The following is a 16,691-nucleotide window of genomic DNA, read 5'->3' as shown; positions in this document are numbered from 1 at the left end:
TGAATATGAACTGAATTTAATGACCCTGGGCCAAACTTAAGCCGAGGAGGGAAAAAAAAAGAATTTATCAAAGTAGATCTTGACAGGAAGCTCAAGTTAATCAACCTCAAGTTAAGAATGAATTTATAAAAAAAAAAAACTTTTAAAAACTTCTGCAATATTGGGGAAACTCAAAGATCATGCACGAGAGTTTTAAGAAGAATAGAGAACCTACAGCTTTTTGGAATAACAAATAATTTACATTTCTCAAGAACAGAAGTATGTCATACTTTTAACAAAATGTGGTTATTTTGCACATATATCCATAATCTCCAGATTTATAGGGCCTCCATTAGTTATTAGCCAGCACTGTAACATGTGACTTTTTGTCTGACCAAAAAAAATTAACTCTCCAACTCAGAAGGGTGTATGATGCCTTTGCTTCTCAAAGTGTGGTCCGTGGATTAGCAGCATAGATATCACCTGGGAGCTCACAAAAATGCAGGCTCTCAGGGTACCCTCACAGTTGCTGAATCAGATTCTGCATTTTAAAACACACTCAGGTAATTCATGTGCATATTAACGTCTGACAGGTACTGCTCTAAATTAGACTAATACTTTAAAAACACACACAACCTTTTTAAGTGAAAAAAATACAGTAAAGCATTCAAGATTCCAAATGCTTTTCATTCATCTAAGCTTCCAAAATTAGGCTCACCTTGCTGTCCGAGAGGTCGTAGATTTTCTGGCTGATGTAGGTGACCTCTGGTTTTGTTTCATTGTAGCTCGCCCTTCTGGATATATTTTTATTGGGCTTTGAAAGTCTCAAGGTTCCACCCTCAAGTCGAACAAAGACTGAATGTGTCAAAGTCGCATGGTAAGTTTCTGGATCATAGTTGTAAATCTCATTCATCCATCCCTGATGGAGAAAAATTTCCATTAACAAAATGAGAATAAACAGACATCTGACTCAGTATGAAAACGATGGCCACTTCGGTATTCAGGACACTGAAGCCAAACTTGACAATGAGGCAAGTACTAACTTATTGATGACAAGAGACTGTTGAGACAAGTTGCTTAGCTTGAAGGATAATCAGTGCTGAGGAGTAATTTGATATGTTTTTGATAACTAAAAACCTGGATTCAGGCAGGAAAAGACAATGTCCGTTTTCCTAAATAATTAAAGGTTTCCTTCTTTTTTTGAAGCTGATAAGCAAATCAGGAAACTTAAAAGTTGTTTTGATGTAAATAGAAGTCTCTCACCCTGACCTCCTCTGGGGACGAGTGATCCCACCCAATCTGTTCTTCTTAATTAACCAGACACATCCATTTCTCAGCCGGCCTGAAAACAATCTTTGAGATTTCACAGACCATATTAACTCCTGTTACCGTACCATTCCCCATTTATATCTCAGTGAAATCATACAGTAAAGTGGATGATCAAGAGTTAGGCATTAAACAGAACTTTCCCGGTGGCGCAGTGCTTCAGAATCTGCCTGCCAGTGCAGGGGATGCAGGTTCAATCCCTGGTCTGGGAAGATTTCACCTGCCTAGCAGAACTAAGCCCATGCACCACAACTACTGAAGCTCTCACTCTAGAGCCTGTGCTCCGCAACAAGAGAAGCCCTTACTCACCACAGTTAGAGAAAGCCCGCATGCAGCAACGAAGACACAGTGCAACCAAAAATAAATAAATAAAATATAAAAATAAATAAATAAATTGCACTTATACATATGCTATTTCAAAAAAAAAAAAAAAGAGGCATTAAATAAATCACAGATACAATCAAAAATACATCAAAATTCAAAGATACACAGTAACTTTTCAAGTTGTGTTCCAGGTTCCCCCTACCCATTAATATAAGTTTAAAAATCCACATATGAATACAAAGAGCAAACATATATATACATACATGTATATGTATGTGTGTGTGTATATATATAGGCTGTGCTGGGTCTTCACTGCGGTGCTTGGACTTCTCGTGTGGCACAGCAAGGTCTAGAGTAAGGGCTCAGAAGTTTGCAGTGCAAGGGTTTAGCTGCCCCGGGGCACATGGGATCTTAGTTCCCTGACCAGGGATTAAACCCACATCCCCTGCAGTGGAAGGCAGATTCTTAACCACTGGACCACCAAAGAAGTCCCAAGAGCAAACATATTGAACTGTACAGGCAATACACAACACCGCTACACACAATAAAATTGTGCTAAAGCTGGTTTTAGCTGCAGTCAGTATTCATCATTTAACACTGCCAGCCCCACAGAACTTTTTCGGATGATATGGGTGACCCAGATCTCTTTAAATGAAGTTCTTTAGGGAACTTTAATTACTATGTTCCCACTCTAATTTCATAAATGTCTTTGAAATAAGCAGAAAAATGCTGAAGATCACTACACTGGAGTTGGGGTTGTCATTCAAGGAATAGCCATTTCCATGGTGAGTATTTGAGTCTCACACTAAAATCTTGACTTGAGATCCTTGGCAAGTGAGGGATTTTCAAAATTCTGTTTTATTCTTTCATCAATTCATCAAAACATTCACTGAATCTACCTGCCAAGTAGTGTGTCAGGAGTTGATACACAGATTTTTAAAAGAACAAGATTCTTGACCCAAAGGTACTCCCAAAACAGTAGAGAATAATTGGTCCTCATTTCACCATTCCACGATCCCACTAGAGTAACCATTAAAAAAAAGTCCTCACAAAGAGTATCCTGAGCACATGACTGGAAATAAAAACAGACAAATACACTTCTTTGTCATTGGGTGTGTGTGTGTGTATGAAATTTAAGAGCCAATTATATAGATTTATACACTTCAGATCTTTTGCATGAACTAGGGATATTTCTCCATCCTTCCAATGAGTCATTACATCTATTTAAAAAATGCTGGATGAGCAAGCAGTTGCCATGGGAAGAGGGTATAATCTAGGTGTTTGAAAAGAAAGGGCAATGATCAAAGCAATGATGCAAAAAAAGGGGACAAGTGATACGGGAGCACTGGAAGGTCTGAGGTGCAGTGTACTGTCAGAGCATCAGCTTGGGTGGGCTTATTTTGCTTAGTACAGAACTAAATGCAATTTTTGGTTCACAGTTTGTCTTTTTCTTCAGTCTATTATTAGGGGGAAGTCCATTCACTGATTTTTTTTTTTTTCATTCACTGATTTTTGAATGTTGAACAGTTTGCATTCTTGTCAAAATTATGCATGGGTCATGATGTGCTGAAGTTGGATTATACGAGCTCATGAGAGCTGATACCACACATCTTTTTCCAACTCCACATTCAGGGACCTTATGTTGGTCCCTGAACTTGCCAATTGGTCATGGTGGGAGATTTACACCATGGAAATCCATACAAAGAGGGCTTCCCCCACCAACTGGGGAGCCAGTTTACCAGCGCAACACAACTACTATGCTATTTATACATTGTTGAATTTGGTTTGCTGGTGTTTTGTTCATTTGTCCCAGTGCATGAGGGAAGGTTTATTGTTTTGTTTTGTTTTGCTTTTGCAATATCTTTTGGTATTATCTAGCCTCATAAAATGAGTTGAGAACTGTTCCTTCTATTTTCTGGAAGAGTCTGTATAGAAATAACATTTCTTCCTTAGAGGTTTGGTAAATTTGCTATGGAAGCCATGTAGGTCTGAAGTTTTCTTCATAGAAAGGTTTTAAACTATGAATTCAGTTTCTTTAGTTACTATTGGACGATCCAGGTTATCTATTTCTTCTTGCATGAGCTTTGATACCTTATAAGGAAATTTGTCTATTTCATTAGTCAGCTTCTGGGCATAATGTTGTTTGTGGTATTTCTCTCTTATTCTTTTAATTACTATAGAGTCTAAAGTGATATTCTCTCCTTCAGTCCTGATACAGATATTTCTTCCTAATATAATCATTTAATACTATTAATTTCTCTCTAAGCACTGTGTCAGCTCCAATTCTTGATTTGCTATATTTTCAATTTCATTCACTTAAAAATATTTTCTACTTTCCCCTGTGACTACGTTTGGACCCATGGCTAATCAGAAGTGTGTTGTTAATTTCCAAATATCTGGGAACTTTTCAGATATTTTTCTGTTATTGATTTCTAGTTTATTTCCATTAGAATCAGAGAATGTGCTGTGTGTAATTTCAGTTCTTTTAAACTTGTTAAGGTTTGTTTTATGGCCCAGAATATCTTCTATCTGGGGACTGGTTCATGGACACTATAAAAAATATGCTTTCTGCTATTGTTGGGTAGAGTTTTCTATAAATATATTTCTTTGTCTTTTTAAACACAAACCTTCTTCGCTAAAGATATCCTGACATATGATCCATAGTTTTCTTTTTTATCCAATTTGGTTGCAGAAAATACTTTCTTACATATAACAGGTTTACTACACTTAAAATCCTAAAGGCAACTAGATTAAAAGAAAAGTTGAAGCAGATCTGATTTTTTGGGGGCTGCTTCAGAGCCATGCTCAAGGCCAGGTTATGTTTATTTGCAATGTTACTAAAACCAAGAAGAATCCATGGAGGGAGGGAAGGATGGGCTGGTGCTTAAGAAGGTCGAATGGTCAAGGAAGGATTATGAAACTAAAATGGCAACTAGCTATCAGTGTCATTTGTGAGCCATTTGGCCACATAGTCCCCACCTGGGATTGCTTTTTCTTAAGTACTAAATTCATTACAATACTGCTTCTGTTTTAAGTTCTGTTTTTTTTGGCCATGAGACATAAGGAATCTAAGCTCCAGGAGCAGGGATCAAACCCGCACCCCCCTGCACTGGAAGGCGAGTCTTAACCACCTGACTGCCAGGGAAGTCCCTGATCATCATAATTTGATATGACAAACATTTTTGCATAATATCTCCATATAAACGGAGAAGGAAATGGCAATCCACTCCAGTATTCTTGCCTTGAGAATCCTATGGACAGAGGAGTCCATGGGGTCACAAAGACTCAGACACAACTGAGTGGCTAACACACACATCTCCATATAAAAGACTTTTTATTAGTTTCCAGTTATGTAAGATTATACTAGACATATAAAAAAGCCAATAGCATGAACATGGTTCTGAAATTTTGAATAAAATTCTCAGCCTTATAGTTACCATCCAGTTACCAGACAAAAAGTATGAAAGGAAAAAAGACAAGCATTATATTGTGAAGTTATCTCAAATAATAGGATAGTCTCTGAGAAAGAGTATAAAGGATTTTCCCTTTTTGAAACTCCTAAGTCTGGACAGATTATTTATGAGTAAGAGAAATTTAAGAATAAAAGATTTGACTGTTTCTCTCCAGTTGGGCTTCCCTGACGGCTCAGCTGGTAAAGAATCCACCTGCAATGCAGGAGGCCTGGGTTCGATCCCTGGGTTGGGAAGATCCCCTGGAGAAGGGAAAGGTTACCCACTCCAGTATTCTGGCCTGGAGAATTCCATGGACTGTATTAGTCCATGGTGTTGCGAAGAGTAGGACACAACTGAGCGACTTTCACTTTCTCTCCAATTGCTTTCATTTCTTCTTTCCTAAGTCAGAAAATGTGGAATTATCCAGGGAAGCACTCACTATCTAATGGAAATACAACATGAGCCATAAATGTGCATCATGGAAACACGTAATTTTAAAAGTGGCTAGCAGACACACCAAAAGAGAAAAAAGCAGGTGAAATTAATTTTAACAATGTATTTTATTAACCCAACATAACCAATTATCATTTCCTTTTTAAATATTTATTTGGTCTCAGTTGCATCACACAGTATCTTCCTTGCATCATGTGAGATCTGGTTCCCTGACCAGGGATCGAACTAGGGCTCCTGGCATTGTGAGTGTGGAGTGTTAGCCACTGGATCATCATGGAAGCTCCCAAATGATCATTTCAACATGTAATAAATATTAAAAATTATTTAAAAAGCCTTTTGTTTGTACTAAGAGAACTCTGTAGTAAATACTGTACTAAACATTCTTTGTTTTGTACTAAGTCTTCAAAATCCAGTGTGTATTTTAACACTTCGAGAACACCTCAGTTCAGAATAGCTATAGTTCAGTGCTCAGTGGCCACACATGGCTGGTGGCTACTCTATTAGACAGCCCAGGCCCAATTCTGGGGTTCCAGCTTTTTAAACCTAGGCACTGGGCTCAACCAGAATGGTCAAAACCCTCCTCTTTCCTCTTATGGATACTTCCATAAATGCAGGTTTATGCTGTGTGTTAGTAGGTGCTTTACAATGTTAAATGAGAAGATACTCTAAGTCATCTCCAGATGAACCATGCTATTTTAGAAATTCAAAACCCCTTTAAAAAGCTAACATCAAATACTAAAAACTCAGGAATAAGAACAAAAGTAATCTAGCTAACAGGCTAAAGTATTTAAAAGCTCCTGAAGCTCTATAAGACCATTAAAAGATACTCACTCAACTTGTGAACAAACGTACATAACATGTTTAGCGTATTCCTTTGATGTTTGGTAGAAAAGATGAGACACAGACACGCTCATGGGCTTGCTCAGGCGAAGAACCATCACTCTGCACTACCCTAGCAAACAGCTGCTCAGCCTCTGTTCCTTGCCAAGTTCTTACATTTGGTTAACGAGAGCAACCGTTTGTTTCCAGGTGCTTCGGGGACTGGTTTTAGCCGCAAAGCCAGGCTTGTGATGAAGCCGCTTGAGCTACCGCCTGAGCCCTCTACAGAGTTCCCCCGGGCCACATGTGGCCACAGCTCTGAGGTGAGATGTGGTTGTCCTCCTTCGCTGGCGGCTCTGACAGGGACAGGTCACCCTCCGCCACCCGCCAAGCTGCAGGAACACTGGAGCAGCCTGATTCTGAGGAATGCGGGGCAGTTTCAAGTCCCCAAAGCCACAGGACCCTGCCCGCCCCACTAAAGGGATGGCAGGGAGAAGCAGCGGGAGGCCCAGGGAGAGAGTCCAGGAGACGCTTTCCCAAAGCGGAGGGGCTGCCAACTCCCTCTTCTAGTTAGGACTGGGGTGGGCTTGACCCTCCTTCTCCCAACCCCCATCCTTTCACAATCACCCAAGGCTGTGCTCCAAGTACAAAGGCACCTGTGGTTTCTCCTTCTCTTTTATCTTCGTATTTCCTCCTTCCGGCACTACCGCTCTCTTCTTTGTGTTAAAAATATATCGGAGGTTAAGGTCCACAGCTGCCAAAACCGAATAAATACAACCCACAAATCAGGATTTGAACTGCATGTCTGCTGCGAACAATCTAACAAACGTTAGCTTCAGTGAGTCTGGGTCCTTGATTTTACCTGATGACATGAAAGGCTGCTGGTCCAAACACAGGCATGGAAACCACCCCACATCCATCAGCAGAATCACTAACAGCGTGGCACAGTTAGGTTCTGATCCTGGCGTGACCACTGACCGCCTGGCTGGAGGATGCTTAGCCTCAGACCCTTGGCTTCTCACCTGTAAAAGGGTCTGGCATGTCTTCCCGGCTTCATGCCTCCCTTGTCCCCACCTCCCACTAGGCTCATGCTGGAATGACTTTCTCCACACTAACAGTACATAATTTTTTAAAAAATATATACCTACTTTAAAAATATTTATTTATTTAGCTGTGCTAGGTCTTAGTTGTGGCATTCGAGATCTAGAGTTGGGGCATGTGGGATCTAGTTCCCCGACCAGGAATTGAACTCAGGCCCCCTGCATTAGGAGCTTGGAGTCTGAGCCAATGGATCACCAAGCAAGCCCCAACAGTACTTTACTGAGGTACAGTCTGCGTGCAGAAAAGGAACAAATCATATGCATACGACGTTTAAACTGCTAATATTGGTATTCATTATAAAAGCTGGCATTTCAGTTCACATTATGATCCTGGCCTTCCCATGAATTATCTCCTTCTGCCAATTCCCTAAGAATTTGCAGGTAAGGAAAGCGGTGAGGCAGGTTAAGTGATTTGCTTAGACAGTGGGTTTTTTTGTTTGTTTTTTTTTTAATTGGTCTGTGAAGCGGCAAATCTGGGACTTAAACCAAGTCTGTCTGCCTTTGAGGTCTGGGCTCCTACCCCATCTCCACTGCACCGCCCCACCTTCAGCCTGGCTAACATCTGCCCAACCCCTGGGTCACGGCGAAGATATCGCTTTTCCCAGGAAGCTTCCCGGATTCCCTAAACTCTGTTCTTGGTTACCTTTATCCTTCACTCACTACCTGCCTGGTTTACTTAACTAAAGACTCCACAGGACAACCATAGCTGTTAACAAATGTTTGTCGACTGAATACATAAATGCAGCCTAATTCAGAGGGCGGCTGTGAGTACTGAATACAATTTGTAAAGCACAAGTAAGCAGCACGGATTGGTGTGCCCGTCACGGCCTGCAGGCACAGCTGCGGCTGCTCAGGGGGAGAGAAGCAAAGGAATGAGCTGAGATCCTACTAGGTGCAGGGGCCGCAGGGTTCAGTTTGAAGTAGACTTGGTCACTGTTCCCAAAGAGGAAAATCAAACCGTAACTGCACCACAGAGCAGAGAATAAGAGAAGCAGCGACTCAGAAAGACACAGAAGAGTGAAAACTGTTAATGCTTTCCAGACTGGAAATGGAATTAGCCACTTCCCTGTTGGCTCAGATGGTAAAGATTCTGCCTGCAATGCAGGAGACCCGGGTTTGATCCCTCGGTCGGGAAGATCCCCTGGAGAAGGGAACGGCAACCCATTCCACTATTCTTGCCTGCAGAATTCCATGGACAGAGAAGCCTGGAGGGCTACAGTCCACGGGGTTGCAAAGAGTAGGACATGACTGAGCAACTAACACTTTCTAACACTTATCAGAGAAAGCAGTGTTGTGACTAGAGCCCAGGTGTCCCCACTCCCACGTAAGGCTCTCTGGAACATCACAAGCTTTGATAGGAAACCCCGAGAGAATCACAAGAGCTGCCACTTGACCCCCACTGTCAGGCATCCAGGATGCAGACTGGCCATTGGGAGGCTCAGGTCAACAGGTGGCCAGGCACCACGGCTCTCCGAGTTCTCTGTTCTGCCCCTGAATGCACTCCTACTAACCTGAATCCAGGTTACCCATGCAGAAAGCAATTGCCCAGTACAAACTCTGACTGCTTCTTTTTTGTGTGTGGCTGCCTCGTGGGGCATGTAGGATCTTAGTTCTCTGACCAGGGATTAAACCTACACCCCTTTATAGAGGAAGCTCAGAGTCTTAACCACTGGACCACCAGAGAAGTCCCAAAATAAAATATTTTTTCTTTTTTTCATTTTTATTGTTTTGGCCTCGCCGTGTGGCATGTGGGATCTTAGTTCCCCAACCAGGAATCGAACCTGCAACCCCAGTAATGGAAGTATGGAGTCTTAACCGCTGCACCACCAGAGAAGTCCCATGACTGCCTTCTGATACCAGCAATCAGCTAACTTTTTCCTGGGGCCTCACCTACTCCCTGGATGGAGCTATACATAGAATTTCCAGACCGAAGCAGCCAAATGTCCAATCTTGTGAGCAGCGCAGCAATTCCAGGGCCTTCATCGTGTTCCCCATATAGTGACCGACTGTCCACTGCTCAGCTGTTCTAAAGCTCTGAACCCTGAATTGCTTACCAAGTAAGATCTTTCTCCAACTCTGTCTTGTTATGGGACATGGGGGTGGGTATAAAGGGAAAGAGATACAGTTAGTAACTCATTTCATTTCAACAGCTCAACTAAAGAACTCAGTGGAGAAGGAAATGGCAACCCACTCCAGTATTCTTGCCTAGAGAATCCTGTGGACAGCGGAGCCTGGTGGGCTGCCGTCTATGGGGTTGCACAGAGTCGGACATGACTGAAGCAACTTAGCATGCATGCATGCAAAGAACTCAGAGACACTCCCAACCCACACTAGAGAGTCTTAGACAAGCCTTGTTTCTTTCCTGACACTGGAACTGTCAACGTGGAGACACAGGGCCAGCCGCTGGGGGGGACAATGACCGCAGTCAACTGGGCTGCAGCTGTCTGGCCCACAGACTGGTCCTATGATACCAGCTGTAAAAGGTCAGGAGTTTCTCTTCAATTCTCTGCTGGATTTAGAAGCCGTGACTGACTGAAAGTACAAACCACAATCTATAAAGGGGCTCATTTAATACTTGAGAAGATTAAAAGCTACAATTAACCTTCTGCAAAATAATAAACTCTGGAAGAACTACTATTGGGCTCACTTTCAGTTACAGTGCCAATCAGGAGGTCAAGGCCAGTGCTCTCTTCGTCAGCTTGATGTTGAGCTGACCAGAGAAATGCGCCAGCCCTTTGGCCTGAAGAAGCAATGGGGATTTCTGTCTCCAGCGTGTGGAGTGCCTGGGCCGACTTCCTGCTGTCACACAGCTGTGCTAGCCACAAGGCTGCCTGCCCCTGCATCATTCCTTCGTCTTGTCTTTCAGAGAAGGAGCAAACCCTAAACATAAGAACAGAGCCAGGACCTGAGGTCCCTGCCGCTGAAAATCATCTCTGAAGCACACAAAAATGTGGTTATTTTTCTTTTGTCCCCCAGACTAAAACATAAGCAGGATTTTCACTTTGCCAGGCTCCAACCCTTTTTGATGTATTAATGGTTTAGAACCAGAGTCATCAGTTAGAACGTAATATCATAGATCATGGACTTAGAGAATATGGCAGGAACAGTCTGCTAAACTTTAGATGCTAATTTGATTTTACCCACAAAAGACAGATAGACCTACTACGGACACAGAACTCACAACTATGAATGACAGGCTCAAGCGAAAAAAAAAAAACATTCAAAATAAATGCTGCTTGAAGACACTATCTTAAAAAAAAATAGTCCATTAAGGGAGGAAAGCACCAGCATCAATACTATCTGCATCCTCTGACTGCTGGCTTCAAGGTCACCTTCACGGCAGTGTCACCAGACACACTGGAGTCAGGGTTAAAGCCACAGTCTCAGCCTGGGAGAACGGCTGTCCTCCTAGTTTTTCCTGTCTTTGGGGGCAGCTTGCAAATTCAGGTATCTGCATTGGCAGACAGTGATACAGGTAGGAGATAACAACCATGTACATTAAAAAAATAACACTGATGAACCAATGAAATAATCAAGGTCTGATTTATGTCAATACACAATAAACATTAAATCATATTAACAAGTGTTGAAATTATAAACAGATTAGCAAGCAAATAAATTAGTAAATCAGCTTTAGCTCATATATCCTATCAGTTAAATTTTGTTGAGAATACTCACAATATATACATTTACTTGTAAACTATCAATACATACATGTTCTAATACAGCTTTTATAAAATACAGCTTTTATAAAAATTTAAAACAGTAATAAAGAGCAAAAAAAGAAATATTTAATAATTAGCCTTTTCACTAACTTAGTTATTCCTTTCTAACAGCTTTGTACTATCTTTAGCTGACACATCAAGGTTCAATATATATACTTTAGGGTGAGGCTCACTGTTAATGATAATGGATGTAAATCCAGATTTCAAACAGTCTTCTTGATAATTTCCAAGGATATTGACCAAAGGTCAACAAATGGTCACCTGCACATTAAATATTAGCAAAGCTTATTTGCTTTCTTACAGATAAAGAATAAAAATACATATGCAAATAGAAACTGTAATATTTTCTTCTTGGATTGTGTCTTCAGCAACCTATTTTGGAGACTACTGAATAGAGAAACAGAATGAAACAGTTCACAAGAGCCACTGGGGCACCAAGAAGCCAACATGCTCATATGCTGGGGCTATCTTGCCTATAATCTCTTGTCTTTGGGGGGATGGCAAAAAGTTCATTCTTAAAGGCTAATTATTGCACAGTAAGAACAATCTTCGATGGGTTTTGTATCTTACTTTACATGACACATAAAATTTGGACGTGAAAAGGTATCTAGCATTGATATTTTTCCTGGTTAATATCTTACTCTTCTAAAAAAAAAAAAACATGATTTAAGAAACTGCAGACTCATAATGCCCACGCCTCTCTCCTCACTCCATAGATGACACCTGGAAGAAAACCAAAAAGGATGGTCCTCCAGTACTGAGCAGGAATTCAGGATGCATTTTCCCAAGGAAGTAATGCTACAAACTGTAGTTACATGTAGGTGGACCAGAATTATGGTTTAGCCATGCCATAAGTTAATAGGTGAAAAGGAAAACTGGCAGAATGTTGATAATTATTGAAGCTGAATGTTGGATACAGCGGGATCCATTATACTTTTCTCTCTACTTTTGAGTATACTTAAAATTTCCTACAATAAAACATTAAGAAGTAAAAGATGAAAAAACAAATCATTCCAGGGTAGCCTGACATCCTTGCCACTGTTCCTATGCAATCAAGAGGCATTTTCCACACAGTTGCTTCTCCAACCAACTCAAAACATGGGGTAAGTGAGACAATCTGCACTGAGACACCTCACCTGACAAACTCTCCTAGCAACAAGGGGCACTGGGAAATAGCCGTGATTATAAAAGCCAGACAGAAAAATTATTTAAGTGACCTATTTCAGGGGCAGGGTATTTTCAGTTAGGTACAATGTGGGAAAAAAATTTTTTTTTTCAATTTCTTGTATTCATTGTACTGAGAATTCTGAGAGACCAACCAAGAGCAACCTTTTCCGGCTGTATGCAACAAATCTCTTTTGGCTGAATGTAATGAAGCTGTTTTTGCCGGAAGGTTTGGTCACTCTAATTTCTTAAAAGAAAGAATTCCATGAAATTGAGATTAAAATTACAACTTAGAATTTCTTCTCAAAATTGATAATGTTCTCCATACGAAAGTATTCTTTTATATGTCAAAATCACAGCCTGTATTTAGGGAACACAATTATAAAAACTTATCCCTCTTATTAGAATTGATGCTTTTGAACTGTGGTGTTGGAGAAGACTGCAGAGAGTCCCCTGGACTGCAAGGAGATCAAACCAGTCAATCCTAAAAGAAATCAACCTTAAATATTCATTGGAAGGACTGATGCCGAAGCTGAAGCTCCAATACTTTGGCCACCTGATGAGAAGAGCCAACTCATTGGAAAAGACCCTGATGCTGGGAAAGATTGAAGGCAAAAGGAGAAGGGGGCAACAGAGGATGAGATGGTTGGATGGCATCACTGACTCAACGGACATGTGTTGGAGCAGACTCTGGGAGACAGTGGAGGACAGGGACGCCTGGCGTGCTGCAGTCCGTAGGGTTGCAAAGAGTCAGACACAACTTAGCGACTGAACAACAACATACTTCTTATTAAACATCTAAATGTGACATGACCCAAGGAAAAAAGGTTCTCCAAAATTAATGGGTGAGTTTGGCAATGGTGTAAAAGTAGTATTAGTCAACCTATAGGCCATATCTTTCTAAAACAGGTTATCACTATGGAAACCAACACCCTACTGCTGGGTTCTGCAGGCGGTTTGTAAGTCTGAAGTAAACTTTACTCATGAATATAATTTACAATTACATGAGTCATACACTCAGAACCTTTGAAAATCTGTAGGAAGCATCTCATTATGGACATGTGGAAACTCTGTGTGCAAGAATGTCACCGAATATAATTGTGCCTAAGCATCCGAAGGGGGCGTGGTTCTAAGACCCCTGCAGACAATGAAATCCATAGATGCTCAAGTCCCCTTATATAAAATGGTGTGGCATTTGCATGTAACCTGTGCACATCTGCCTCATAAACTTTTTAAAAACTTAATTAATTTGGCTGAGCTGGGTCTTAGTTGTGGCATGCAGGATTTTTTTTTTTTTTTTAGTTGCAGTATGTGGGATCTAGATCCCTGATCAGGGATCAAACCCAGGCCCCATGCCTTGGCAGCATGGAGTCTTAGTCACTGGATCATCTTACATAAAATAGTGTTAACTCTATGTCAATAGTTGGAAATACAGTGTAAATAGTTGCCAGCATGCGGATTGTCCGCATGCAGCAAATTCAAGCTTTGCTTTTTGAAACTTTCTAGAATTGTATCCAGATAGTTTTGATCCACAGTTGCTTGAGTATGCAGATGGGGAACCTGAGACTATGGAGTCTGACTCCACTCCCGGTCATGAGACAAATACAGTCTTGGAGAAGAAAGAGCATCCAACGTGCTTAAGAACACTCAGCAAGGCAAACATCCCTAGTACGAATATGAGATGCCTCATTCTCCCGTTCTTTCCCAGAGCCCCTAGTTCAGGGTATCTAGCTAGTCACACAAAGTAAAACTCCCGGAAGGTTACTGCTTAGCGGCGTTGCCCACAGTCATGCCCTTGGACTCAGTGGCATGCACAAGGCCCCACCTGGAGCTAATTTACCCAGACCTCCATGTTTGTAAGTCCCATTAGCTTCTCCTAACATTTGGCTTTCGTGTGTTCACATGTCACTTTATTTGGCTGTGCCGGGTCTTAGTTGCAGGTGGCATCTTTACTTGCGGCATGCAAGATCTTTTAGCTGCAGCATGTGAACTCTTAGTTGCAGTATGTGGGACCTAGTTACTTGACCAGGAATTGAACCCAAGCCCCTTGCATTGGGAGCATAGACTCCTAGCCACTGGACCAACAGGGAAGTCCCCCACATGTCACTTTATTATGAATGCAGGTAGCAACTTTTTCCTCCTATTTTCTGCTTTGTATCAGCTATGAATTCCCATCATTAAGAAAAAGCAGGCTTTGGAGAAGGTTCTGAGAGTTATCCTGTGGATGTTGTGACAGCTCTTTTGCCACAGCTTCTGTTCTAGACAGCAAAGCTGCTGACTGGTGGGGCTTGGGGTGGGTGGCGGCAGATTATCATGAGGTCTAACCAACCCCACACCAGTCTCTGAGAACAGCTACGGCTTGGCTGCAAAGCAGTCCTTTTGGCTCACCATCCCACACACTCATCACTGCTGCAGTGTCATTTTTAAATACAAATGTCTGCAGTGTGGCTGGAATAATAAAACCACCTGGATAAAGTACAGAAAAGCTTTATTTTTCTTCTCCCTTTCCTGGTCATGTGAAGGCACCTCAAAGAAAAACTGCAGTGTTCCTTGAATTGCTTATGAAGCCAATAAAGAAACCAGGCTCTCAGTCCAGGCTGCAAGGACTTCCTGGGCCCATCAATGAGAACTTCTATGGTTCAGAGGTTTAAAACCACACTGGCTCCTAAAACAGTCCCGAGCACCGAGCTTCCTGCCTGACAGGTTTGGGGGCTTCCAGATAAAGGGCAGGCAGTCTGCAGATCAAGGGGCTGGGCCTCTGTACTAGCACATTCTATCACAGAATGATGTTTTATAGCCTCCTGTCTTACTGAATGCTTAAAAAATGTTCCATACCTGCCCTCAAGAATTGCATCATGTCCTTTATAAAAACTAAATAGCATCAGATGCACAGGAAATAAACCCGCTGATGAATCCCCGAAATCAAGCCATTTTTCAAAAAGTGACTCTTTCAACTCCCACTAGAAACAGGTTCACAGAACTGCTTTACAAAGAAACCAAGGCCCATCTTCTGCACCACTTTAAAAGCCATAAATCTGGAGGCGGAGTGGAAACCGAGAACACGCCACCGCCCCCGTCTCTCCAACGCTCTACTTGGCATGCACTCCTCATCCCTCACTCCCGTTGCACTCGACGTATGAGCCCTGGTAAGAGGAGAGCAGACTTGCTGCCAGGCGATTTCTAAGCAGCAAACATCAAGTTTCCAACCCTGTCAAAGATGGACCATCCTGGCTTTTCCACTCCTGTGGAAAAAGAAAAAACTCTCCATAAGTTGTACTTTTTATTATAATTATTTTTTATCTCCTTGAAAGATCACTCTTATCAAATCTCTTTAAAAAAAATATTTATTTGGCTGTGCCGGGCCTTAGTTGCCACACATGGGAAGGTAGGATCTAGCTCCCTGACCAGGGATCGAATCTGGGTCCCCTGCACTGACAGCATGGCGTCTTAGCCACTGGACCATCAGGTAAGTCCCTCAAATCTTATTAATTTATTTTTAATTGGAGGATAATTGCTTTACAATATTGTGCTGGTTTCTGCCATATATCAACATGAATCAGCCCCCTCAAATCTTGACTAAACATTTTTCCCCAAAAAGGCAACTGTCAGGGATTTTTTTGAAAAAAGCAACTTCCTAGGGAGATGACAGGGTCAATATTAACTTACTGCCTAAATTTTCAGATTAAAACCTCATTCATTCATCCATCCATCCATCCAACAATTACTTAACACGTGCCTAGTACACGTCAGGGGCTGAGGACACAATGATGAACAAGATGGCCATGGCCTGTGCGTTCATGAAGTTTATGGTGTCCTGGGGAAGACAGACAGTAAACAGATAACTATGGCTCTGATAAGTTCTATGAAAGTGAGGTAGAGAAGGCTAGCCGTGCCTTCAAAACTCAGGCATCTCTTTCCATAGTGGGAAGGGGCTTCCCGGTGGCTCAGAATGTAAAGAATCTGCCTGCACTGCAAGAGACACAGGTTCCATTCCTGGGCTGACCCCTGAAGAAGGAAATGGCAACCAACTCCAGTATTCTTGCCTGGAGAATTCCATGAACAGAGAAGTTCAGTGGGCTACAGTCCATATAGTCCACGGGGTCACAATGAGTTGGATACAACTCAGCGACTAACACTTTCACCCTTTCCATAGTGTAGAGCCACTGCAGAGAAGAAGCTGCCCCATTGAGTCCTAGATTTCCCAGGGCCTCTGGCATTACGGAGGGTCTGTGGGACTACTCACCCCAGTGGAATGTGAATGGAAGTGATGTGTGTCACTTCTGGGTCCAGGCATTTAAGGAGGAACATGTTCTCTTTGCTTTCTCTTTCCCCTTCTGCCAGCTGGATGC

At 41.9% G+C, this 16,691-nt stretch overlaps 1 protein-coding gene across 2 annotated transcripts in view; it reads right to left on the bottom strand.

The window, feature by feature from the left end:
* Positions 1-16,691, bottom strand: part of TEX2 (testis expressed 2) — a 108,375-nt gene that overhangs the window by 42,762 nt on the left and 48,922 nt on the right. For both annotated transcript variants that reach the window (XM_043464614.1, XM_043464623.1), the window contains exon 3: positions 698-898. In XM_043464614.1, coding sequence (XP_043320549.1) covers positions 698-898 — 201 coding nt within the window. The remainder of the gene's footprint in view (positions 1-697; positions 899-16,691) is intronic.

Source organism: Cervus canadensis, chromosome 1 (genome assembly GCF_019320065.1).
Source record: "Cervus canadensis isolate Bull #8, Minnesota chromosome 1, ASM1932006v1, whole genome shotgun sequence".
In the NCBI taxonomy this organism is placed as follows: Eukaryota; Metazoa; Chordata; class Mammalia; order Artiodactyla; family Cervidae; genus Cervus; species Cervus canadensis.
The sequence above is the reverse complement of the archived record's forward strand: the minus strand, read 5'-3'. Positions and strand labels throughout refer to the sequence as shown.